General features: G+C 42.6%; 1 protein-coding gene across 1 annotated transcript in view; it reads right to left on the bottom strand.

Annotated features, from left to right (window-relative positions):
* The window catches only part of FBXW4 (F-box and WD repeat domain containing 4), a gene marked incomplete at its 5' end in the record, with an annotated part of 80,640 nt that extends 59,872 nt beyond the window's left edge, over positions 1 to 20,768 (bottom strand). The window contains 2 exons of the mRNA XM_080822782.1: positions 2,400 to 2,495; positions 20,047 to 20,768. Of these exons, the coding sequence (XP_080678908.1) occupies positions 2,400 to 2,495; positions 20,047 to 20,768 (818 nt within the window). The remainder of the gene's footprint in view (positions 1 to 2,399; positions 2,496 to 20,046) is intronic.
* Between the last annotated feature and the right edge of the window lie 6,272 nt (positions 20,769 to 27,040).

Raw genomic sequence — 27,040 nt, 5'->3', positions numbered from 1 at the left:
AGTAAGTTTCGAGGTTCCAAGACTCCCACACATACTTCTTACTTCTTTCCCCAACACAGCAGATGGAGAAAAGAGAAGAGTGAGCCCCAAGAAGCCCCATTCCCTTATCCCGCTATAGCAAAGGGGTCATTCATAAGTGAAAGAAATAAAAGCCATTTAGGAAAGGATGCTAAGGCAGTGGTTAGTTATCTAGGTCCGCCCAGGGGATAGCTGTTTCTGTATTAGAGGGTAAGTGGGGCAATGGGAAAACATGGCTGTGCAGTAGTCCACTACAGTTTGGGGGCTCCAGGGAAATAGTCAGCTCTCCTAGGCAGCTGATAAAAGAAATCCACAAATAGTTAAAGATTCCCTCTATAGTCTGGCAGGAGGAAGAAAGGTCAGAAGCCACAGGCCAGTCCCACGGCACAGAATGAGCCTTAAGAAAGAAGTCTCTGTCAGGGGTGCCTGCATGACTCAGTCAGTTAAGCGACCAATTGATTTCAACTCAGGTCATGAGTTGAAAGATCAAGCCCTGAGACAGGCTCCACTCAGCGTGGAGTCTGCTTGTCTCTCTCTCTCTGCTCCTCCCCCTCGCGTGCGCTCTCTCTCTCTCTCTGCCTCACAGACACACACTCACACACACACACACACACACACACACATAAATAAAGTATTTTAAAAGAAGGAAAGAAAAAGAAAGGAAGGAAGAGAGGAAGGGAGGGAAGGAGGTAGAAAGAAAGAAAGAGAGACAGAGAGAAGGAAGGAGGGAGGGAGGAGAGAGAGAGAAAGAAAATGAAAGAAAAAGAGAAGAGAAAAAAGGAAAAGAAAAGAAAAAAGGAAAAAAGATAGAAGGGAAGGCAGGCTGACTCTGCCAGACCCGAGGTTCTCGGTGGAGACTAAGCCCCTTTCCAAGGCAGACCTCCCAGCAGCCTGTCCTACTCTACCCAGGAGTTCTGTAGCTACCCGATCCCAAGCTAAGCACAGGGACAGCGGATTCATCTGCATTTACAGAGTCACCATCTCCCACTGCCAAGCCTGTCTGAGCGAACTGGGCTGTGTTTCTTCCTTAATACAAGCGTCATGGGAATGTGGAAAAGTTCTGCAAATTGACTTGACGGGCCATTAAATGCAGCTTGGACTTTGTAGTAGCTGAGTTTCTGCTCAGGAGGTTTTTACAAGCATGTGCATATATTATATAGGACATGTGAAGAGTGTGTATAGATGCCTATATTCTCACTCATTATGTGCTTCTTTCTTCAACGGCCCCTTGCACGGGTCTGTGGCACACTCAAGTGGGGAGCAAGCAGAAGGGGCTGGAATGCATGCGTTTAGAGCCATCTGGTAAGCAGCCACTTGCCTAGGATGAGAAACCAGGTTCACGCCAGGCAAACAGTCGAGAATCCCGGGGCAGCCTGGTAACTGCTTTGTGTGTTTATTTGCCAAACTGCTTTGAAACCATCCCCAAAAAAGACATCAGAGACAAAACCTTGATAGAGAAATAAACTCTACTTTCTGGTATTAAAAGGCAAAAGCGGGAAGCACAGGATGAAGTTTTTTACCATAAAAATCTCTCTCCCCCCAAGTAGTTTCTTTACCATCACCAGCGCCAGGACCCACACACACTTTGCAGCACCCACCACCCAGGAAAGCAGCAGAAACTGGACACCAGCAAGGGAGAAGGGGTCCTCAAAGGAAGAAACCTGAATGCAGGTCAACTTGCAATGAGGAACCATGATGTTCCTTATCCATTCCAACCAATTGATAAGGAGCACTTTTCTGGTAGGGAGTCAAGTGGTAACTATGAAATAATGTAGCATCAGTGAAGCATAAAATGTGTGGTATTAGCAGTCCAAAGCCACTGTCTAACTTTCCTCGCAGTCCCGAGCTCTACCTCCTGTAACATCTAGAGCCAAGCCCATAGGTCCCATTTTGCCTTCGTAATAAAGTTGGGCTGAGGGCTAATGGAATGAAGGAAGTGGAGGTGTGAGTCCACAGAGTGGATTTAAACTAAACAAGCATAAAACAAGACGGGTTGAAACCCTGGCTTCATTTCTTTCTTTCAATGAGGTACATTAACAGCGGTTACCTCTGAGTTGGCGCATTATACGGAAGTTTTGTTTTCTTCTTTAAACTTTTCTATTTTTTCAAATCTCTACAATACACGTGTTATTTTTATAATCATAAAAATGTGGAATTTGTTAAAATAAAGCGCACTTTTTAAAAATTTTTACAAATGTAAAAAAAAAAAAAGAAGAAGAAGAAGTTGTCCCTCTGACGCCCCATTCATGATGTTTAAAGGATCACCAGGGCCACACCACTCAAGAGAGACACATTTCCACTCTAGCTAGGACCAGACTTTTTACTTTCCAGCATGCTTTTCTGTCGCAGGTAGCTTTAAAAGAGGTAAGAGGCTACTTTACCTGCATCTCCACTTGAGCAGAATCCCCTCTCGGCAGCGCCCCAACCTCCAGTTCTGAGACACCTTCACCCGTTCCTTCACCGGGACACTGGCCATCCTGTTTTCAGACAGAACAGATAACCTAGTCATGACAACTCATCGCCAACCACAGAAAATTCTATAGGCTTATGAGTCAGAACTCAGAGGAGTATCTAGAATACGTCTAGATATAAGTGATGGGGTTAGGACACAAGAAAGGAGTAACTTTCTCTCCCCGCTCTAGGATAACCAAGAAATCCAAGGACAACAGTCTGTCCATGACACAGTCTATAGCAATGCCAAAGCAATCTAATAGAGAAAGGATAACAGGGAACTGGAACCACTGGCTATCCCTAAGGAAAAACACGAACTCTGACTCCTACCTCATATCAAACAGAAAATTAATTGAGAATGAATTTAAACATAATATCTAAAACTATAAGTTTAATAGAAGAAAATATATCAAAATATCTCTGCAACTTGGGGGCTAAGCAAAGGTCTCTTAAGACACAGCAATAGCATGAAAGAAAAGTCTAATAAATGAGACATTATCAAAATTTTAAATTTTTGCTCACCAAAAATATACATTTAATATACTTTAATATACACCACAGTCTGGGGGAAAATGGTCACAAAATGTATATCTGACCAATGGCTTATGTCCAGAAAATATGAAGAAATTATAAATATATGTGTATAATTGTATACATATGTATATGCATATATTATACATACATTTATATATGTATATATGTAATTTTATATATGTAATTGCATGTGTATAATGTGTACACACACACAATTGTGTGTGTGTGTGTATATGTATATATATATGAATATATTTTATTTTTGAAGGCCAGGAAGGAACTCTGCTACAACCTTGGTGGGAAAGCAAAATGGTACAGCCATTTTGGAAAAATGTCTGGCAGTTTATTATAAATCTAAACATATACCTACTCTATGACCTAGCAATTACCCAAGAGAAAGCATATGTCCACAAAAAGACTTGCACAAGAATGTTCATTGGAACTTTAGTCATAACAGCCAAAAGTTGAAAACAGCCCAGGCAGCCAACAAGAGGAGAATGGGCAAATTCACCCGACAGAATGCTACTCGGTAATAAGAAGGGAAGAACTACTGATACACACAGTAATGTGGGCGGATCTCAAAAACGTCCTGCTGAATGAAAGAAACGTTACACAAAAGAGTTCATGTTGTATGATTCTGTTCATGTGAAGTGTAAGGAAGAGAACTAATCTATAATGGAAGAATCAGAACAGTGATTACCACTGGGAATCCTGTCACTGGGAAAGGGACGGACTGGGAAGGAATATACAGAAACTATCTGGAGTAACATTCTATATCTAAAGCTTAAGGGGATTTGGGTTATACGGGTACGGACGCACTTGTCGAAAATGCATCAAATGAAAAAAAATACACCCAATGAGACATTTAAGATTTGAGCATTTCACTGTATATAAATTTTTGATAAATGAAAAGGCCCATAAACTAATATATACCAGGTATATGCACACACGCTGAAGCATTTACAGGTGAAGCGTACTGACCTCTACAACTCACTGAAATGCAAGATAAAGCAAATACAGTAAAATGTTAACTACAGAATCTAGGTTGTGGGTATATGAGTGTTCATGGTACATTTCTTTTTTTTTTTTTTTTAATTTTATTTATTTGACAGGCAGAGATCACAAGTAAGGGGAGAGGCAGGCAGAGAGAGAGGAAGGGAAGCAGGCTCCCTGCTGAGCAGAGAGCCCGATGTGGGGCTCGATCCCAGGACCCTGGGACCATGACCTGAGCCGAAGGCAGAGGCTTGAACCCACTGAGCCACCCAGGCGCCCCAGTTCATGGTACATTTCATTCAACTTTTCTGTTTTAAATTTTTCATTTAAGAAAATGTGTCAATAGTACTATCTGGGTGAGGAAAGTTAGCACAGTAAGAGCAACAGGAATGGCATAATTGATGACGAGGTTGGAGTGGTAGGGGACAGGGAGAAGGGCTCAAAGCCCCTCTGAAAATGCACCTTCGGGCAGAATTTTGAAATCATGAGCAAGAATTTGAAAACTTCGTTTTAGGCCCCATAGCTCCCCTGCGTTCCCTTGCCTACTCCATTGGACAATAAAGGCACACTGCTTGGAACACAGAGTGATAACTACCATGTCTATTGAGAAAAGAAGAGAGAGACTTGCATTTCTTCCCATCTCTGCTATACCATCACATTTACTACCATTTGCTAAAAGGCAGCAGTCAAGTCCTGCTTTCAAGATTATAACAAATGCAGGATAGAAAAGATGGTTTTGGGGACACCTAGGTGGCTCAGTCAGTTAAGCATCTTGATTTCAGCTTGGGTCATGAGCTCAGGGTCATGGGATGGAGCCCTGCGTGAGGCTCTGCGCTCTGTGGGCAATCTGCTTGAAGACTGTCTCCCTCTGCCCTTCCCTCGACTCACACTCTCTATCTCTCAAATAAATAAAAATCTTTTTTCAAAAGTTTCCTTCCTGTTGCTTAAGTGTGTATAGTACTTTCTCTAATTATGGGTAAGACTGAGTATCTGGTTATATGTTTGAAAGCCATTAGCATTCCTTCTGGGAAATGCTTGTTCATACCCTTTGTCCCTGTTCCTACGAGGACTTTGGTCCTTTTCTTGTGAGTTTGTAAAGGCTCTTCATATAATCTGTATTGTCAATTTTGTTCCAATTTATTATTCTTTTTATAGCATTTTGCCCATGTGGACACTTAAAAAATGTTTACATATCCATGACTTCAAGTCAATCTTTTGAAATACTTTAAAGAGAGTGAATGTTCAGGAAAGGGTTTCTTATAATTTTCTGGATAGAAGAGATCAACCCAAAATAGGGTTGTTGTTGTTTTTAGTAGGCTCCATGCCCGATTTGGGGCTTGAACTCACAACCCTGAGATCAAGGATCATATGCTCTACAGACTAAGCCAGCCAGGCGCCCCCAAAATACATTTTTATTTTAACCTTACTATGGAAAATCTTTCAACATAGTGAGTAGAGTTTAGTTAACCCAACTGAACACTATTTTTAAAATGATTTAGAATGTTCTATAATTTCTCTGGATCATAACTCCAAAGATAATTTATTTAACATTTAGTACGGTGTTTATGATGAACCAGGAACTGTTTTTCATTTACCCAATGTCTATGCATATTAAGTATCAATAAGTGTTTGTTGGGGCACCCGGGTGGCTCAGTGGGTTAAAGCCTCTGCCTTCGGCTTGGGTCATGAACCCAGGGTCCTGGGATCGAGCCCCGTATCCAGCTCTCTGCTCAGCAGGGAGCCTGCTTCCTCCTCTCTCTCTCTCCCTGCCTCTCTGCCTACTTGTGATCTCTGTCTGTCAAATAAATAAAATCTTTAAAAAAAAAAGAAGTGTTTGTTGATAGTTAAAAATTATATTTAGATAGTTCACAATTATACTTCCCGTATTTTATCCAATTAGAAGACCTTGGAAATAACCAATAAACAAACTAGCTGATACTTCAATTTAAAAAGAGAAAGCCAGAAAGCACCCAAACTGATATGAACTTAATATATAACAAACAAAGTAAAATTTTAAAGTAAGGAAAAAAATCACTACTTCATTAGTGTTGTTGGGTTTTTATGTAACATGTTCCCAAATTTATGAGAAAGAAGGCAGGGAAGAGGAATATACATGCCTAGAAAGAACATGGCAAGTAAATACTCTAAAACAGTAAACTGGCAGGGGCACCTGGGTGGCTCAGTGGGTTAAGCCTCTGCCTTTGGCTCAGGTCATGATTTTAGGGTCCTGGGATCAAGTCCCGCATCGGGCTCTCTGCTCAGCGGGGAGCCTGCTTCCCCCTCTCTCTCTGCCTGCCTCTCTGCCTACTTGTGATCTCTCTCTCTCTGTCAAATAAATAAATAAAATCTTTTTAAAAATCAAATAAAATATATTAGTAAACTGGGTCCCATTTCCCCTCACTTACTGGGGATGCTATAGGACAGTGAAGGAATGGTCAGACCAATATACTGGTCTGACACTATAAATTATTTATAAAATGAACAATTAAAAAAATAAAATAGTTAGCTGTGGATAGTCATCTTTGTGTGTTATTTTCTTTGTGTTTTTCTGTATTTCCCAATTTTTCTACACTGTAATACTTTGGTGAAGAAGAAAATACTCATTAAAATAATAATAATGCCTTTAAAAAATAAAAAATAAAATAATAATGCTGGTGACAAAACTGGGTTATCAATGGAGAAAAAACTGATTTACATTATATCTCATAATCCAATTTAATAAATCCCCCTAAAATGAAAGTGAATTTAAAGGTTTTTTTAAAGACTTCATTAGAGAGAGTGAGAGAGAGAGGGAGTGAAGCATGAGCAGGGGTAGGGGCAGAGCGAGAAGCCGATTCCCAGCTGAGCAGGGAGCCCCTATGTGGGGCTTGATCCCAGGACCCTGAGATCATAACCTGAGCCAAAGGCAGATGCTTGACTGAGCCACCCAAGGTGCCCCTTAAAATACTTTTTAACTAGAAGATTTTAAAGCGTTTAAATGTTAAATGCTGCACAGAAGAGAAAGAAGAGATTAAAATGAGAACAACAGAGTACATACAGGGGAAAATTAACAATACTATAGGTACAAGTTTTATCTCTAAAACTTTTAAGGGACTGATAGAAATCTACCAGAATAACACCCGGTCTCCAATGCCCTCTCATCCATAACCAACAGCAGATAAGAACAGTCCCACTGTGTCCTCAGAAAAAATGCTGAGGAAACATCCCACAACGTTAATACAGACATGCATATTAAAACAATTATTAAAGTGCCACCTCGCATCTATTACTAGGTGGAAAAAAAAAAGGAAGTTGGCTTTGGTTTGATGAAAGTTTTGGGTTTGGTTATACATGGTGGGTAGCACACTGGTACAGCCCTTCAGGAAGGAATTCTGTCTAGGAGAACTGTTAAATGACAGCTTCTGACCCAGCATTCCCATTTTCAGCACTAAATCACCAAGAAATAATTCAAGAGAAAAATATATATTTTTACAAAGATATTTATAGTTGCGGCTATATATTTGAGCTAAAACCTGGAAACGGCCCAGATGTTTGTCTGTGGGGGAGAACAGTACACTCATGCAATGGATATCCTGCCACTAGAAATGACAGATGTGGGAACTGCCAAACATTTTGGAAAGGACCACAGTGAGCGATGGTAATTTTAAAATGAAATCCAATTTATAAAGATAGAGGTGAAGATATGCTACATAAAATTACGCCTCTGTAAACACGTCAGAAGAGGTAAATAGATGGTGCTTTGGAAGTGAGTTTCTAGATCTTACATATTTATACAGATCTCTCTCACATAATTGTTGATCATTAGGTCTCTCAATTTACCTTTAACTAAATAGTAGAATCAATGAAGTTGTGGGAAAAGCCCAGAATGCACACTTAGGAAACTAGGATCTGAATCCCAGTTCAACCTCTTATTAATTATAGCATTCTGGTGACCTGACTTCTCTAATGGCCAATACCTTCCCCCAAGAAATGAGGACAGTATATCTCACAATCATGGTTTTTAAAAGTGACAACTAAAACAAAGTACTGTGTAAGTACAGAAAACGTTCATTCTTTTTACATAAATATAAATACAGGTAGTAGTTAATACCAATTAATAGTGTCACTCTTGAAGCTGATCCAATAACCATTTATTTTTCTCCTAACTAATTAATTACAATTATTAAAAATTGTTCCAATGTCAAACAGTAGTCCTCTCTCAGGCTGAATGATAAGGATTTGAGTGTACACACATTAAAGCTAAAATATGTTAGTGAATTTGTCACTGGGTGAATGCGGTCCCCAGTTTCACAATGCTAGAGAGCAAGCCTCGTGATCAGATGGAGAGAGAACTAAGCAGAGCAAAGGACAGTTAACAGGATGGACCAAAGAATTAAACTCTTAATGAGAAAGATCAGACTCCCTGTCAATCTTCTCTGCAAATCCCTCCCAGGTTATAAAAGAAGACATCCTCTGTAGCTCACCTTTCCTCTGGAGTTAGGTCCAAGTTAAGAGGTAGAGATGAAACCAAAAATTGAATATTCTGGATCACAGCAGGAAGGAAGCAAGGGGGAAAAAATCAATATATTTCCTCAACTGGGTTAAGGACAACACTTCTCTCATCTCTCTGATCACTTAACTGCCATTTGCTGACACTTTCCTAAGGGTCAAAGCACTGCCCTGAGGGCCTGATCACCCCAGCAAGAAACTTTCAAAGTTGAACTTAAAAAGCTGCTGCCAAACAGCAGGTGCAGGCGTCCTCTCCCACAACCAACGCCATCCTCACGACACTTGGCTCTGGCCCTTCAAATCAAATTTCAACTTTGTCAAGCCACTCCCTTTGGCTCCAACTTGAGAAATAGTACCACTTTGTTAAAAGCAGCTTAACAACTCAGCTTTTTCATCCCTTTCGTCCACTCCATCATCCTTGATGGTTAGTTTCCCTAGCTAGTGGCGAAATCATATGGCTTCAGCACCTGAAACATCAGAAGGAATAAAACAATCTTTCTCTGAAAACAGGTACCCATGCTCTCCTCCCTCCCCCCCTTGGGACCTGTCACAGTCCAGTCAAAGGGGCTGGTAGAATAAGGCAGCAGACGTGCCTAAGAAGACAGGAGCAGGTGCCCCTTGGAATTCAATAAGGACCCTTGTTCCCACCTTTGAAATGCTCTCTGGTTGGCTGTTTCTCCAACACACTTGCTGGTTTAAAGTGGGGGTGCTCCCCCCGAAAATGATTAGTGCCCTGTAAATAAATCTCTCACAGGGCTGTTAATGCGGCGTTAGAATCTCTAACCAGCCTGTGGGCCTGGTGGAACTCCCATTTTCCCAGCCCACCTTCTCTTGCCTCAGGCTCATTTTCCACTTGGGCCCCCTCCCTCTCAGCTTTCCGGCTCTTAGTCACCATTACAGTCTGACTGCATTCCTGGGCACAAGACCTATTTTAAACAAAAACAACACAACATGCACCCGTGGTAAGCTATGGGGCCCCTTAAAATCTTGGCAACAAGCGAGTCCAGAGGGACAGAAATTAATCTAGGCAGTTATCTACAGTCCCCTTCCATTTCACGTCTCCTCCCTCACCCGGCAAACTCAAAGCAAATAAATAAACCTCGTCTGAATAAAAATGCCTTGTGCTGAAGGAACGGAAACGCAGGTATCTCAGGGAGGTCTGAAACTCCTGGATCTCAACTCAGTTTTCCTCCTTGCCCCATCCTGCAGTTCGGCTCCCCTGGATGCTGTGAAGGCCACTGCCCTGCATGACTGGCATGACTTCCATAAGCCTCAGTCCCTGCTGATTCGGGAACGCTGGCAAAGGTGGGGAGCCTGTCCACAAACGGAGAACAAGGCCATCTCAGGGCGCCCGGGGCTAAGGAGGGGAGATGGGACTATTCAGAATGATGCTCACGGCTTGGATTTTAACCTTGCCTCTTGATTTATTTGGTCCTGCTTTCCAGAAAGATCGTCCCTTGTATTGCCCGTGCCTACCCTACCTTCTACCAGTACTAAGAATTCGGCTTTAATGTACAAGTATTTTTTTTTTAATGTAGTTAATTTTATTCTTTTTAAACCACAAAATAGAGTCTTTGGTGGTACAAATGTTGACTAGTCACAGTCTGGCCAACAGTTCCCATCTGGGGAGGAGGCAGTCAGTCAATGGCCAGAACTCCTGAGGGGTCCCTTTAAAATGCTAACACCCAGGTTAAAAGACTCAGGCAAGGGCGCAGCAGGCAGTGTACAAGTATTTAAACAGCCCAACACAGGACACTTCTCACTCTTCATTTACACTTGTATTGGATTAAATCCTCCAATGGCCTCAGCAGCTGAGGCCTATAATTAAGATTTTTAAAAATTTTTATTTGTTTGTATGTTTGTTTGAGATCGAGAGGGAGAGAACAAGCACAAGGTGAGGGAGGGGCAGAGAAGGAGAGAGGAAGAGAGAGAATCCTAAGCAGGCTCCACACCCAAGACAGAGCCGGACATGGGGTTCAATCCCACCACCAGGAGATCGTGACCTGAGCCGAAATCAAGAGTCAGACACCCAACAGACTGAGCCACCCACACACCCCAAATAAGATTTTTTTAAATCAATGAATAATCATTATATTGTGTTAAACTGCTTACCCTTCTGGCCAGGAAACAGGGACACAGCCCCAACAGCCAGGGTAAAGTAAGACTGTTCCCCACAGTGATGAGAGCACCATGTACAAGATGAGGCAGCAGACCCACCTGTTCCTTGCAAGGTCTCACCTTGCTCATCCAACCATACCTCCTGTGGTCCCACACCACACAAGCGAACTCTGGCCAAGCCCATCTCTTCTACATTCATTCCTACCCTTGTACCTTCTCCTGAATTGTCAGCACCAGCCTACCCTGTCCCAGACAAACGCCTGCTTCTCTGTTCTGGGCACTAGCCAAATTCACCCATTCTTCAAGATCCAGCTTACATCTCTACTTTCCTAAGTCCTGCAAACAGTCCTCTCCCTCTCATGTGAACCCCTGGACTGAACGTACCACAAACTAAGGCACTGTTAACTTTCTGCGGCTTTATGTCTTATTTGTCCAATACAGTCCTAAGTTCCACAAGATCAAGTCTTAGCCTCTTAGTACTTCTAAAAGTACATCCCAACCGGCATGCTGCAGAGCAGTGGTACACCAGGAACTCCGAACAACTGTACCATCACACTTTAAACAATTTATAGAATTGACTTTCATTCAACTCAAGATCCACCTACTTTCATGAAGATTTCAGACAAACCACTGAGCCACAATGTGGCCCCTGGCCTGATTTGCTGAAAATAAGATAAAGATAATGCGTTTGGAGGAAGGTGTATGAATGGAAATAAGAGAACAAGATCAGGGCAGGAAACAGTTCTACTCAAACAGGAACATACCAGATGGTGAATAAATAAATATATAGGTTTTCAACTTTCTAAAACTTGGTTTTTTGAAAAAATTTACCTTTTAATCCTTTCATGTACTACCAAAAATTCTAACACCATATAAAAGTATGTCCTAGACACAAAATGGGAGAACCCTGGGCCTATCATAATAGGTATTTTGATAGCTACTGTTTAGGAACCACTTAAGTAAGTCCTCCCTTTGGCAAGTCACACTTTCAACAATACTTGCAGCTTTTCAGGAGCCCAGACACACTACCTTCTAGCTCCAAAGTCCCTTCTTAAAAATGTATGATACACCACACCTTTAGGAATTCAACCAAAGCCTCCAAATTCTTATGCTACAGAAGCTCGAGGGAAGGAACTTGAGCAGATAAATTATCTTAATGTGGTACCACATGTCAAAGCTGTCCAAAGAAGTTTCAGAAGCTCTAGGCATAACCTCAATTCATAACCCTGAATACAGGATTTAGGACGGTGTTCACACTCACCTTCATTTCCTCCTACTAGGCCAAGTTCTGTATTTGCAAGGCACTTGACTGTGTATGTTCTCCAAGATGCTGAGAGATATTAAGCAATGGGAAAATTTTATGGTCAAACGCTTTAGACAATGCTGGTTGAAACAAAATTAAACAGGTCTCTTGACTGCAGGACTTCTCAGTGTCTTTCATTTACCAACAGGCATTGTGAACCTCCAGGAGAAGCAATATGGAGCACGGCATTTCCCATACTCATTTGATCACAGAGTAAGTTTTTTCACGAATCCCACTGTACAACTTTCAGAAAGGCTGATCTAGCAGTTTCTGAGCATAAACAACAGCAAGAAAGATGCTACTATATTTTGTGAACAGGCCATCCTCTCAGTGAGTCATGAATTAGGCACTAGCAGTTTCACAAGTGGACTTTGTTCTCATAGCTTGAAAATGACTTTTCCCTGGGCTCCCCATCTGAAATGTAAGGAATAATTACACTGCTCTGCTTCTTGGGGTTGCTTTTTATTGTTTTTAATCTTGCAACTGTGTTCCATATTAATCACTAAAACAGGTTCTCAGCCCAAGTAGCCAGGCTTCAAAATCCCTGGTGCCCTTCCAACCTGGATGAAGGGATGGAAAGAACATGAACCAGACACCACCCAGAAAGTTTTTACATCTCCAGTTTCGAGGCCAGTATGATAAAGTCAAACTGCAGCCAAGGTACCGGATAAATGAGAGGTTCTTCTTTAGTAACTTAATTCTAAAGAGAGGCCCCTCTTGGGTTCACACAGCAGCACCTGTATCTGAATCTTGACTCACCTTTTCAATATGGACTTTCTAAAAAAAAAAAAAATCCCCCACCCCTCCAAGAAACATGGGAGGTTAAAGCTGGTGCTACAGGAAAGAAAGAAAAAGATGTACTGGAAGAAGACTATTTCCCCTTCTCTGCAGAGAAAGAACCCATTACAAGCTCATGAGCAAGGGAAATACCATTCCTGCTGGTGAAAGAGCTTTCCAGGAAAAGTATCTCAACATATTTACTATAAAACAATTTAATTTCCCTGTCCCATCACCTGCCACCCCATCCCCGTTCCCCCCAAAAAGCCCACAGATTGTGGATTTCCTCTCTTTCTTGGCAGAGTTACCAGAAGAAACATAATACCCCCTCCGGACTGCTCCCAACAGCTGCTGGAACAAGATGGGGAGCTGGGGGTAACCTTCCAAAGCTGCCTCTAAAAATGACCATTCCCCCCGCCCAACCAGGCAGCCAGTGAACACGAGGAGAGACCCCAAAAATGACAGCATCCCCTAGTCCAAAACATTTGCCTCCACCCATCTGATCTTCTCCACTTGACCATAAGCTGAAAGCTGTGTATAGTAAGCCCCCACTCTGTGTCTTCGCTAACATGCGTTTCTTCAAACAGTCCTTTACTAGTATCTTTTATTTGTTTGCTTAACCCACCAACTTGCAAGTTTGGATTTTTACCAAACTCCTAGTCAGTATAATCTCCTTGTCTCTGTCCACCTCCCCAAAACCACATGCCTTGTACACACACACACACACACACACACACACACACCTCTCCTTTCAGGTCAAAAGCCTTGAAAAGCCAAAGTCTAGGAACAAATTCAGCAATGACTACACCATATCCCAGCCCTCTCCCTTTCCCCAACATCATCAGACACTAAATGTGCTTCGGTTCTGGTAGAAAAGCCCCAACACCAGGCAGGGGAGAGACTCCCCCTACTCTTCAGCCTCTCAGCTGAGACCACCAACAAAGAAGTTCATGAATGTCAACTGGGAGCAGAGGCAATATCTCTCTCTGCTGAAGAGAAACTGGATGGAGCCTCCAGCATCATTCCCCAAAGGTGACAGCCGGGGTTGAGTGAAGACCGTGAAAACTGTACAAGAGCTGAGGGAGAAAATATAATGTAAGGAATGATTCGGAATCAGGGGCAGAAGAAGGTGGAGGGATGAACTGGCTGACCCCAAATGTCTTTTCCATCTCTAACTCCTATGATTCTTTGACCTCCAATTTTGTGCTGCAGACAAGGAATGGAAAGTCAACAGACGTGGCGATGTTTTGAAAGAGCCTGGCGGTCTGCTCTTGTCATTTAGTGGCCCTTGCATGTATTTTTTAAGGTGTCTCTAAGCCCTGTCTTCATTTCACAGTTGTCACCTTTCTCAGCAATTTGAGCTCATGTCAAATACCAAAAAGAAGGAGAAGAAGAAAGAATGTACTGGCAATTAATTGTAGGCTAAAGAGGGGCAGCCCAGGGCCAATTGGGTGGCCCAGACTTCTAGGGAGGGCAATGAAGATGGTTTGGGTCTAATGGAGAACTGACTCAGAGTTGAGACAAGGCAGCTAAACCTCTAACAAGAGATAAATTCTTTCTGCAGATAGTCTCATCCTCGGCTTTAGATCAGTTCAAGCACTCACATGATTTGGGATTCACAAACATATTCTTAATTAGCACAACCGCCTCATTTCCACGGACTATAACTGGATTTCCATCTGAATTCTGTTCAAATCTGAGCAAGACTGCTGAATAGAAAGGACTTTCCTCAATAAGCCAAATCTGGGGCTCCTGGGTGGCTCAGTCAGTTAAGCGTCTACCTTCGGCTCAGGTCATGATCTCAGAGTCCTGGGATCGAGCCCTGCATCTGGCTCTCTGCTCAGCAGGGAGCCTGCTTCTCCCTCTCCGCCTGCCACTCCCCCTGCTTGTGCTCTCTCTCTCTGTCAAATAAATAAATAAAATCTTAAAAAAAAAAAAAAAGAAAGAAAGAAAGAAACCAAATCTTTGGATTCTCAACCTTGTCTGATGGTTAACTCACCTGAGATAAAATCTGGAGCTGAGCCAAAATCTGTTTCTGTAGATCAGAGTGAGGGGTATGCCAATTTTCCAGAAAATTCAAAACTTGACTCTGTCCTCACTTTTTCAAACAGCTGATCTCACCTTAAATTTTCACCATTTACTGGCCTTCAGAAGAGTCTACCTAAATACTCCCTGTTCCATAGTTCTGAGTCAGAACCAGAGATGAACCCAGTGCTAGGGTCAACCTAGAGTTAAGGTTACATTGTCACACAAAGATAATTCTTCTTTGTCTCAAGATTAATTTTTTAAAAATCTGTAAGGTTCCTAAGTAACTTCACTGTCATTTTGATTTCAGCAGCTCACAATCTTTACCTGAGGGGAAGGTGCTAGGCACAGAAAATTCAAAGTATGGGGCAATGAAATATTTTCAGAGATCTCGTCCCAACAGGAGCTGCTCATCTTACAGACTGTGAAGACTCTGGGTTTCCTCCATGTTTCTGCCTTGAATGTTAGGAAATTCATCCCCTACCATTCAAGTTTTAGAAGACTGCAAAGGATATAAGCAGCGCTATATTCCCACACGGTCTTGGAAGAAAAGGCTTCTTCCATTCTTCCAGTTTGCACTGGGAGGTACTAACTGCACCAGACTGTTTCCTGCTTCCACAGGTGTATTGTTTTATTTATTTTAAGCCAGTGGACTGAACTCAGCTTTTATTAATTCACAAAACAATTCAAAATAAAGCCCTTCCAGAAAGGCTAAAGAGAAATACATGCAACTATGAAATTTTCAATCAACTACAGAACAAGTTAAGTGACTCCCCTTCCTAGGTAAGGCAGGAAGGCAAAGGAGAAAGCCTAAGCTATTTTAAGTTGCTAATTGTTTTCTGAAAATCACTGTTCAGACCTTAAATGTAACCAGGCAGCAATGCCTTCTCCAGGTCAGAGTTAGGAAAGGAAACTTTATGCTTTCTAGACCCCAAAAATGCTCTTAGGTGCAATCATTTTAAAACAAACAAACACACTCTGCTTATCTGTGTCCATCTCACCACTTTGGACGTTAATCATCACTGAAATAGATACCCTGTTCTCCAGCCTCAAAGAGCTCCAAGCCTGCGAGACCCTGGCTGAGGAATGAATGTACATGCCAGGGCAAACCCCTCAGAGCCTTACTTCCTAAACGCCCATTGTTAATTCTAGGCAAATCTACCACAAGTAAATGCAAGGGCGTACCAGCTATTGCGCAAAGGATAGCTAAAATAAAATTCAAGTTTGAAAACACGCAGGACTTAATTTGGGAGGAATTAACATGAGACTGGCAAAAATATCTTTAAAAAACTCTTAGATTATATAAACAGCTATACTGTATTCTCTGCTCTTGTTCATTTTCAGTATTAGAACTTACAGATAGCACCTCTGCTCTTCCACCTGTCATACTGTCTGCCTACTTCTTGCATTTAGCCTTCATTATAAACTGACAGGGTTAAATTTCACTCATTTGCTCTTGAAGACCGAATTAGGTTAGCTTCCCCCCTACTCTTCAGGGAAAACTTAAAAGACCACTATATGAAACATTTCCTTGATTTTTATATTAAAGATATTTCTATTCCCCCAGGCTTCATAAAACCTTCAAAGAAAACTGATTTTAAACCAGATGACTGACTCAAACTGTCTTTGTGTTCACTTTTTTTTAAAAAGCTCAGGATACCTACGCATGTTCACTGTTTGGGCAAGAGGCCTGAAGGGAAGCAAATTATTTGTTTGTGGTTTTAAAGTGGCCAAAATGCCTTCAAGCACAAGTATAAGACCATTAACAAATCACAAGGAACCAAAGCAGTTCATCTTACTCAACAAAGCTATGATCAGTTAGGAACAGCCAAACTGAATGGGACTTGCCCTGGGCCGGAAGGTCAGTAAACCTTAGCAGTTTGTGTTTCTGAGAATCAAGAGGCTCTTACAGCAGGGAGTGCAGACCCTAGGCCCACAGGTTCTGCTGTCATGCTTCCAAAAACATTCAGGACAGGTGAGAGAAACTAAGCTTTGTGTGTGTGTGTGTGTGTGTGTGCGTGTGTGTGTGTGTGTGTGTGTTTTCTCCCACCTCCTGTCTTTCAGTAGCACCTCCAATTCAAACCATCTCTTTTGCTAAATATGGACTAGAGAAGCCAAGCAATTAAAAAGTTCCATTTCACAACAATTTATTGAATACCTACTATGTGCTGGACACTGTGTTGGTTCTTCCGCATTCATACATTTAAGCCTCGTTTTACTGGGTAGTAAAATGTAAAAGTATAAAATTCTTTATAGATGATAAAACTCAGGTCCAGTGAGGCTGTGTAACTTCTGATTAAAAGAAGTTTTGTGCTGTGCTCATAAAAACAGCCCACTCTCCAGTCTGCAGTTAACTAGCCCAAATCATAAACTACTGTCCTGCCACTATGCAAGCAGCCAGAGTCTTATTATACTTTGGGCCCAGGCTCTCTGACGCCCTTAGAGGACTGGGGTGTATGCTGTCTCCCTCCGGGGATGAAAACCACCTCTCTTGGTGGCTTATCACGTCTCTGCAGCTGTCCAGAAACAGACCACACTGGTAAACATTCTCTCCACCTGCTGTAACACGCATAACTTCTTCCCTCAACTCAGAAAACATGAGCAGCGACCCTGCTCTTTATCAAGTGCTGTGGTAAAACAACTTCCCTAGAAGGTCGGAGATACCCCATCCTAGGACATGGGCAAGAAATCAAAACACACATGGCTAATAAATAATAAAGCCATATCACCTGACAGTCTCAAAGCACTTTATACTATAAACTCATTTTCATTTTGTTGTTTTTGCTCACAGAACGAACACTCATTCCCATTATCTCTCTTTTAGAGCATTTGAAAAGGAAAGAAAAATAAACATCAATTCTTTCATTCATTCAGTCTCCATAAGGAAAGAAAGCTTTGCCTTAGCTGGCTTGGGTTTCAGTCACTTTAGCCAACTTCCCTTAAAGGTCAACTGATCAGTCCTTTGAAAGAATTTTTCTTATAAGAAATGAAGGTAACAAGACTGCATGCCAAAAGATCCCAAACAATCATTATCATCATACTAGATAACAAACCTCACTAGATAACTAGACAAAATCATACTAGAATAAAAGTTAAGCAAAATAATCAGGTTCCAAAATTTACAAAAGACTATAGTAACCTTGTACATCATTAGTAACACCCAGGTGAAAAACGTACTGAAAAAGAGACTACATTCACAATAAAAACAAAAAACATAACATATACAAGAATACTTAGGAATAAACTTGACAATAGATATGTAAGAACTTTACAGTGAAAACAATAGAAACTTTTGAAAAGGCACAGAATTTTTTTTGCTGGGGAGTTGAATGGGAGTGGAGACCTGACACACCACATAAAAAGGATAAATCTAACCCTAACCAATATCAGATTCTACCAAAAAATAACAATATTTAAAACAGTAGGAAAATGGAAAAATATATCTGCAGAACAAAATGAAGTTCAGGTGTGTGTGTGTGTGTGTGTGTGTGTGTGTGTGTGTCTATACACACCTAAACTTAATGACTGACAACATAAGCTTTCTTAAACAAAGTGAAAGAGAATTATTTAACAAAAGGTATAGTGATAACTAGGTAGCAGCTTAGGGGGAAAAAGAGAAGGTAAATTCACCCTTATTCACCAGAATAAAACTGATATTGATGAAAGTGTTAACTACCTTAAAAAAATCAAATATAAGAAAGCCAACAGAATATCTTTGAAAAAGAAGATTCATCAGGTCTATGGAGAAATTGTAAATTTCTCAGCTTTGGGGTAAAAAAAGAAAAAAATGACAAAACACTGACAGATTCTGACATACTTAAGTGTAAAACTTCTACAGGCTAAAAATAGTAAAGTAAAAAGGACTGGAGAAAATATTTGCATCAAAGATGACAGATGAGAGCCTAGTATCTATGACCCACAGGATTCCAAATTTATGAGAAAAACATCAAGACCCCAATAATAAATGGGCAAAGACTATGTACAGATGATCTCACAGGTGAAACAAACACATGGAAAAATATTTATTGGGGTCAGTAGTTAAAAAAAAAAAAAGCAAAAAATAAAACTTTGGGATACAATCATATGACCATTTTAGCAGATTTTTAAATTTTCACATGCAACTGGTTTAATGATTCTTTGCTGGTGCCACCGTAACTTGGTAGAATTTTACAAACCATAACCTTTGATCCAATAATGCCCATCTTGAGCATTTTTCCTAAGGAACTAATTTAAAAATGTGTGGTATGTGACGTATCTCAAAAGCTGTTACCCAAAAATGCTTTATTCGTTTCACTGTTGTCTATAATAGCAAAAATCTGGACACAACATTAAAGTTTAATATTAGAGGAATGTTTTTAATCTCATTATGATAAAGTTTACAAACATTTATTATGCAACTTTTCTGGCAGGATCAGTTAAACAGCAACTGAGATGGGGGAAGAAGTATACAATTGAAAAGTAATTTTAAATAATGAATAGTTGCCTAAAGGTAGTGATATTATAGTGCTTTGCGGATTAAAGAACTAATGTTGTTATACTGTTTTAGAATTACTTTTTAAAACCCAAATTGGATGGAATTTTAAGTGCAATCTAAAAGCTTTTACTCACCCAATTCTATTTTTTTTCCCCCTTCCTATTCAACAGCTCAAATGGCTCAAGTACGTTTTCCACTCAGGTCTCAGAGCCTACCCAAAACAGGCCAGACTGCAGTAGCATGCCTTTGTATACCACCTGGACCTAAACCAGTCCCCTGCCATAAGCAGGCACCCTTTTTGGTGTCATTCTGCCTGTATCAAGTCAAACTACAGTTGACACTTGGACCAGGGGCCTTCTTTTCAGGTCTGAGCCCTTTTCTCCATATTCGATTTTATCTGAGTCCTGCAGCCTAACAACCTTCAGAAGAGGATGAGCGGATGAATGTCCATAACAACGTTCTGATAGGCCACACAGTGGCCTTGGGTCCTACACCTGGACCCAAGGAGGCGTCGGAAGCCTCAGACCAGCCTGGCTCCTGGGGCTGCTGAGGCACCGGGCCAGTTACCATCTGCGAGGGAAGACACAATTACAAGCTGAAAGCAGTGCTTAAGATGGCTAATTGTGAGAAGCTGCCCAAAGAGGGTACCGACTGAGGGATGCTCAAGGGAGGCTTCCTGGGGGCGGAGAGGGGTAGGGCTCCGATAGGAGAGGGGCCCTTGGGGAGGGGTCCCCGCCGAGGCCGGGTTTGGGCCTCGCCTTCGGGGTGCGACACAACCCCGGGCCGACCAGGCCGCGGCGCCCCGCCCTTTCCCGGGACGCCGGCCGGCCCGGGGCGGGGAGCGGGCGGGTGAGCGGGCGCTTACAGGTCGGTGCCGAGCCGCGTGAAGCCGGAGTTGAGCGAGGCCCGGGCTATCCGGCGCCAGAGCAGGTCGCAGCTGGTGAAGCGCCGCAGCCAGCGGCACACCTGCGCCAGGCGGCCGAGGGCCCGCATGTCCAGGTAGGAGCAGATGAGCAGCAGCAGCTCCTCCGGCAGGCGCAAGAGCGCTGGCCCCGCAGCGGCGCGGCCGTCCGGCTCCCTGGCCGCTGCCTCCTCCTCGGCCGCCGCCGCCACGGCCACCCCTGCCGCCCCAGCCCCTGCGATGCAGCCCCAAGCCTGAGCCCCTCGTCCCTGCGCTCTCCCCGGCCTCGCGTCCTCCCGCCGCCCAGGCCTGACTTTCCATTCTTCCTTCTTCCCATCACCTCTTCCTCTAGCCTCCCTCCCCGCCCCTGCGTTCCCCTCATCTCCCCTCACGATCCTTCTCGCCCCTTCCTCCACGTTTCCGCTTCCTTCTCCTTTCTCCCCCGGGCCTGCCCTGGCTCCCGCCTCGGCCCCCAGCCCCGCTGCCTCTTCGGCTTTCTGCAGCCCCGGCTTCCCTTCCGCCCCGCTTCCTCTTCCGCCCTGCCCTGCTCCCGCTTTTCCCTTCCCCTTCCCCTTCCTTCGCTTCCCCCTCGCAACTTTCCCTTCCTGCAATTTCCTCGCCTCCCCGCCCTCGCCTTCGCCCGGCCCGCCGTTCCCGGGCGGCCCCGGGTGGCCCTGGCTGCCCATGAGCGGCCGCGGGCCCAGCCCAAAGCAGAGGCGAGCCGCCGCCGCCGCCGCCGCCGCCGCCGCCGCCGCCGCCGCCCCGGGAGGAGGCGACACCATGTCGGACCGGGTCACATGGGGCGGCGCGGGCCGACACCTGGGCCCGCCCCTCACACCCGCGGCCGTGGAGCCGCTGCGGGGTGCGGGCCAGGCCAGGGAGCGGACCCCCTCCCCCATGGGCAGGGCCACCGGGAGCTCGGGATGGAAGCACATGCATTCATTCGTCTGGCATGCGAGGCCGGCTGCGGGGCGCCAAAGGCCCCAAGAAGAGCTTCCGCCTTCTACGAATCTACCTAGTAGTACCTCTGCCCTCAAGAAGCATCCACTTGGGTGGCCTTCCCTCTCTAGGAGCCCTCCTCTTCCTTGGGTGATGCCTCCTTTCGACAGGCCACTTCCCAGGGCCCCCTGAAACCGCAGCCCTGGAACTTGGCACTTTCCTTAGGCCGGGTCCTCCCACAGGATAGGAACCCGGTCCGGACCGGGAGTTGGTGTTTTAGACATTTGGGGAGGCTGCAGTCCTCTAGGTCCTGAATCCGTAACTCCCAGTGATGTTATCAGGAAATGGCAAAACCTGGGGCTTCTTACTATTTACCACACAAGTGCAAGTGGACTCTCCAAGGTCACCCAGGAGTCCTTCCCCCACACCACCCACTCCATTCACAAGGGCACCAATCTGAAGGGAGAGCTAAGAAAACCCTACAGAAGTCCACGCAAGCTGTCCAACACATCCCCCTAGACCCTTGTAGCTACTGAGTAACTGAAATGTGGCTGGTCCAAACTGAGGTGTGCTATGCGAAACCTACAACAGATTTTGAAGACTTATATAAGAAAAAGCATGTTATGTATCTTAATACTTTCATATTACATGTTGAAATGAGAAAGATTTTTGATGCACTGGGTAAATAAAATATATTTTAATGTAACTACTAGGTAATTTATAGAGGCCCCTGGGTGGCTCAGTCAGTTGAGCATCAACTCTTGATTTGGGCTCAGGTCATTACCTCAGGGTTGTGAGATGGAGCCCCCATCAGGCTCTGTGCTCAGGGGTAGCCAGCTTGAGAGTCTCTTTCCCTCTGCCCCCCTCTTGCCCACACTCTCACTCTCTAAATAAATTTTTAAAATCTTTTAAAATAAGGGGCGCCTCAGTCATTAGGCTTCTGCCTTCGGCTCAGATCATGATCCCAGAATCTTAGGATAGAGCCCGGAGTTGGGCTCCCTGCTCAACCGGGAGCCTGCTTCTCCCTCTCCCGCTTCTGCTCCCCCTGCCTGTATTCCCTCTTGTGCTCTGTCAGATAAATAAATAAAATCTTTAAAAAATAATAAAAATTAAGTAAAAATTAAATAAAACTGTACATGTGACTTGCATCTATAGCCCCAACTGTTTTTCTATACATAGCACTGGACTAGGCAGTAAGATTTGGGAGGAAGATGACTAACCCTGTGTAGCCTGTACCCCAAATCCTGTTTGAGCGTTTTATTTTGTATTTATATCTGAAGGCCCATTTTCAGGGAGCAAGAATGAATGAGAAATCACCTCTGGAAATTATTCAATACCTAGGAGAGCCAAGGGGAGACCTAGGAAAGCTACGATACTGCATTATTATGCTGCAGAAGCATCATGTAACAAGGTCAGACCGGAATCTGGCTTTGCCCTAGAATTACTTTTTGATCTTAGCAAAACAACAACAAAAAACCCCACCTATCTTGGCCTTTTAGTGTTCTCAGTTTATAGTGGAGATAATGCCTCTGCCTTACTTTCGAGGGATAAATGAGATGATCCCTGTAAAATGCTTTGAACTCCTCTAAGAAAATGCTCAGTAATAGTTACAGGTCAAATCCTGTTACAAAAAATACCCTTAAAAAAAAAAAAAAGAAAAAGAAAAAGAAATGCAACAAAGGCTTTGAGTAGAAAAAGATTTCCCAACTCCAGCTAGTGGTTTACTTAAATAAAAATAATATTTGATATGACATTCAGTACAACTAAAGAATTTAGACTATCTCTTAAAGATTATAAAGAAATTTATTCATAGGTATCCTACTGTTAGAAGGTTTGAGGCAGGAATACTACAAACTGAGGCAAGGTCATCAACTCAACATTTATTGATTTTGCTACATTTATGTACCATGAGCCATGATGGAAGGAAGACAGATAAATATAGCATATGGTTCTTATATTTTGTGTTCAGATGTAGACATATTTGTAATTTCTTATTATTTGACTATTTTTTAACCATTCCTCTATAGAGTAAAGCTGAGTTTATGCACATGACCTAGTTTTACTGGAGAACTGGAAGACACAAAAAAATTATTTAATTAACCCAACATTAATCAAGTCAAAATCTACCTTCACAGAAATGTGACTATTCTTTTTTTTTTTAAATATTTTATTTATTTATTTGACAGAGATCACAAGTAGGCAGAGAGGCAGACAGAGAGAGAGGAAGGGAAGCAGGCTCCCCGCCAAGCAGAGAGCCCGATGCGGGACTCGATCCCAGGACCCTGAGATCATGACCTGCGCTGAAGGCAGAGGCTTAACCCACTGAGCCACCCAGGCGCCCCAGAAATGTAACTTATTCTTTACCTGTGTTACCTTTATTGGTGGAGAAACTACACCATCATTTAAAAACATCAAATCACCCTCTTTCACACTCAAACTAGAAATCAAGTGAACTGTTTGAACTAGAATTTATGGTTTAATGATTTACCCAAAAAAGACTACTATGTAGAAAGGCAAAGCCAAAATGGAAAATTGGCATATGTTCTGTTACTTGGTGGTGATGTGTATCCCTAAAGTCCTGAGCATGAGAAGAAATCCAGGTAATTTTTACCTCAAAATTCTTTTTCTGGGATAAAGCACTTAAAAAAAAATCAACTATGGCTAAAAGATGGGTTTATTTTTTTATTTTTTATTTTCGGCGTAACAGTATTCATTGTTTTTGCACCACACCCAGTGCCCCATGCAATACGTGTCCTCCCTAATACCCACCACCTGGTTCCCCCAACCTCCCACCCCCCACCCCTTCAGAACCCTCAGGTTGTTTTTCAGAGTCCATAGTCTCTCATGGTTCACCCCCCCTTCCAATTTCCCTCAACTCCCTTCTCCTCTCCATCTCCCCATGTCCTCCATGTTATTTGTTATGCTCCACAAATAAGTGAAACCATATGATACTTGACTCTCACTGCTTGACTTATTTCACTCAGCATAATCTCTTCCAGTCCCGTCCATGTTGCTACAAAAGTTGGGTATTCGTCCTTTCTGATGGAGGCATAATACTCCATAGTGTATATGGATCACATCTTCCTTATCCATTCGTCCATTGAAGGGCATCTTGGTTCTTTCCACAGTCTGGCGACCGTGGCCATTGCTGCTATAAACATTGGGGTACAGATGGCCCTTCTTTTCACTACATCTGTATCTTTGGGGTAAATACCCAGTAGTGCAATTGCAGGGTCACAGGGAAGCTCTATTTTTAATTTCTTGAGGAATCTCCACACTGTTCTCCAAAGTGGCTGCACCAACTTGCATTCCCACCAACAGTGTAAAAGGGTTCCCCTTTCTCCACATCCTCTCCAACACACGTTGTTTCCTGTCTTGCTAATTTTGGCCATTCTAACTGGCATAAGGTGGTATCTCAAGTGGTGGGTTTTTTTTTTTTAAGATTTTATTTATTTATTTGACAGACAGAGGTCACAAGTAGACAGAGAGGCAGGCAGAGAGAGAGGAGGAAGCAAGCTCCCTGCTGAGCAGAGAGCCCAATGCGGGGCTCGATCCCAGGACCCTGGGATCATGACCTGAGCCGAAGGCAGAGGCTTTAACCCACTGAGCCACCCAGGCACACCTCAATGTGGTTTTAATTTGAATCTCCCTGATGGCTAGTGATGATGAACATTTTTTCATGTGTCTGATAGCCATTTGTATGTCTTCATTGGAGAAGTGTCTGTTCATATCTTCTGCCCATTTTTTGATATGGTTATCTGTTTTGTGTGTGTTGAGTTTGAGGAGTTCTTTATAGATCCTGGATATCAACCTTTTGTCTGTACTGTCATTTGCAAATATCTTCTCCCATTCCGTGGGTTGCCTCTTTGTTTTGTTGACTGTTTCCTTTGCTGTGCAGAAGCTTTGATCTTGATCAAGTCCCAAAAGTTCATTTTCGCTTTTGTTTCCTTTGCCTTTGGAGACATATCTTGAAAGTAGTTGCTGTGGGTGATATCGAAGAGGTTACTGCCTATGTTCTCCTGTAGGATTCTGATGGGTTCCTCTCTCACGTTGAGGTCTTTTATTCATTTTGAGTTTATCTTTGTGTATGGTGTAAGAGAATGGTCGATTTTCATTTTTCTAGATATAGCTGTCCAGTTTTCCCAGCACCATTTATTGAAGAGACTGTCTTTTTTCCACTGGATATTTTTTCCTGTTTTGTCGAAGATTATTTGACCGTAGAGTTGAGGGTCCATATCTGGGCTCTCTACTCTGTTCCACTGCTCTATGTGTCTGTTTTTATGCCAGTACCACGCTGTCTTGGTGATCACAGCTTTGTAGTAAAGCTTGAAATTAGGTAACGTGATGCCGCCAGTTTTATTTTTGTTTTTCAACATTTCCTTAGCAATTCGGGGTCTCTTCTGATTCCATACAAATTTTAGGATCATTTGCTCAAGCTCTTTGAAAAATACCGGTGGAATTTTGATCGGAATGGCATTAAAAGTATAGATTGCTCTAGGCAGTATAGACATTTTGACAATGTTTATTCTTCCAATCCAAGAGCATGGAATGGTCTTCCATCTTTTTGTGTCTTCTTCAATTTCTTTCATGAGTGTTCTGTAGTTCCTCGAGTACAGATCCTTTACCTCTTTGGTTAGGTTTATTCCCAGGTATCTTATGGTTCTTGGTGCTATAGTAAATGGAATTGATTCTCTAATTTGCCTTTCTGTATTTTCATTGTTAGTGTATAAGAAAGCCTCTGATTTCTGGACATTGACTTTGTAACCTGCCACGTTACTGAATTGCTGTATGAGTTCTAGTAATTTGGGGGTGGAGTCTTTTGGGCTTTCCATATAAAGAATCATGTCATCTGCGAAGAGAGAGAGTTTGACTTCTTCATTGCCAATTTGGATACCTTTTATTTCTCTTTGTTTTCTGACTGCTGTTGCTAGGACTTCTAATACTATGTTGAACAAGAGTGGTGAGAGTGGGCATCCTTGTCGTGTCCCTGATCTCAATGGGAAGGCTGTGAGCTTTTTCCCATTGAGAATGATATTTGCTGTGGGTCTTTCATAGATAGATTTTATGAAGTTCAGGAATGTTCCTGCTATCTCAATACTCTGAAGAGTTTTAATCAGGAACGGATGCTCGATTTTGTCAAATGCTTTTTCTGCATCAATTGAGAGGACCATGTGGTTCTTCTCTCTTCTCTTATTGATTTGTTCTATCACATTGATTGATTTGAGAATGTTGAACCATCCTTGTAACCCAAGGATGAATCCCACCTGGTCATGGTGGATAATCTTTTTAATGTGCTGTTGGATCCTGTTTGCTAGGATCTTGTTGAGAATCTTAGCAGAAAGATGGGTTTATAATGAAAATAAATGTATATATTCTTCATGGAGTACCTGAATAGCATTTTACTATCAAAGAAAATAAATATATTAATAGTCCCCAAAAAAGGAGAGAGAAAGAATACAGTGGACTTTAGAATATTTTTAAGAAAAGTCATCAACTCCCTTGAAGTTCAAATTCAGGAAGCAATCATAATAAAATAATGTAGGGAATGAAATTTACCTTTATTTTTATAAGACTTTTTATTAAAATTTTAATTTGCTTACTAATAAGTAAACTGAGGACATTAGACTACTTTCAACTTAGTCAGAAACATGGAACGGAGAATATATTAAAACTTAACACTCAGGGCACCTGAGTGACTCAGTTGTCAGGTGTCTGCCTTTGGCTCAGGTCATGATCGCAGAGTCCTGGGATTGAGCCCCGCACTGAGCTCCCTGCTCAGCAGGAAGCCTGCTTCTCCCTCTTCCTCTCCCCCTGCTTGTGTTCCCTCTCTAGCTGTGTCTCTGTCAAATTAAAAAAAAACAAAAACAAACAAAAAAAAAACAACCAACCTTAAGACTCAATATGAACTTCATATTGGGTATTTAGAAACACTATTTACTTTTAAAGAGGATTTTTAAGTATAGAAATAAAGTTCTTTGTGCATGTCCATGTAAGTGATGTGCATAGTAGTGACTATTGC

This window comes from Martes martes, assembly GCF_963455335.1.
Source record: "Martes martes genome assembly, chromosome: 14".
Classification (NCBI taxonomy): domain Eukaryota; kingdom Metazoa; phylum Chordata; class Mammalia; order Carnivora; family Mustelidae; genus Martes; species Martes martes.
This window is presented reverse-complemented; position numbering and strand designations above follow the sequence as displayed.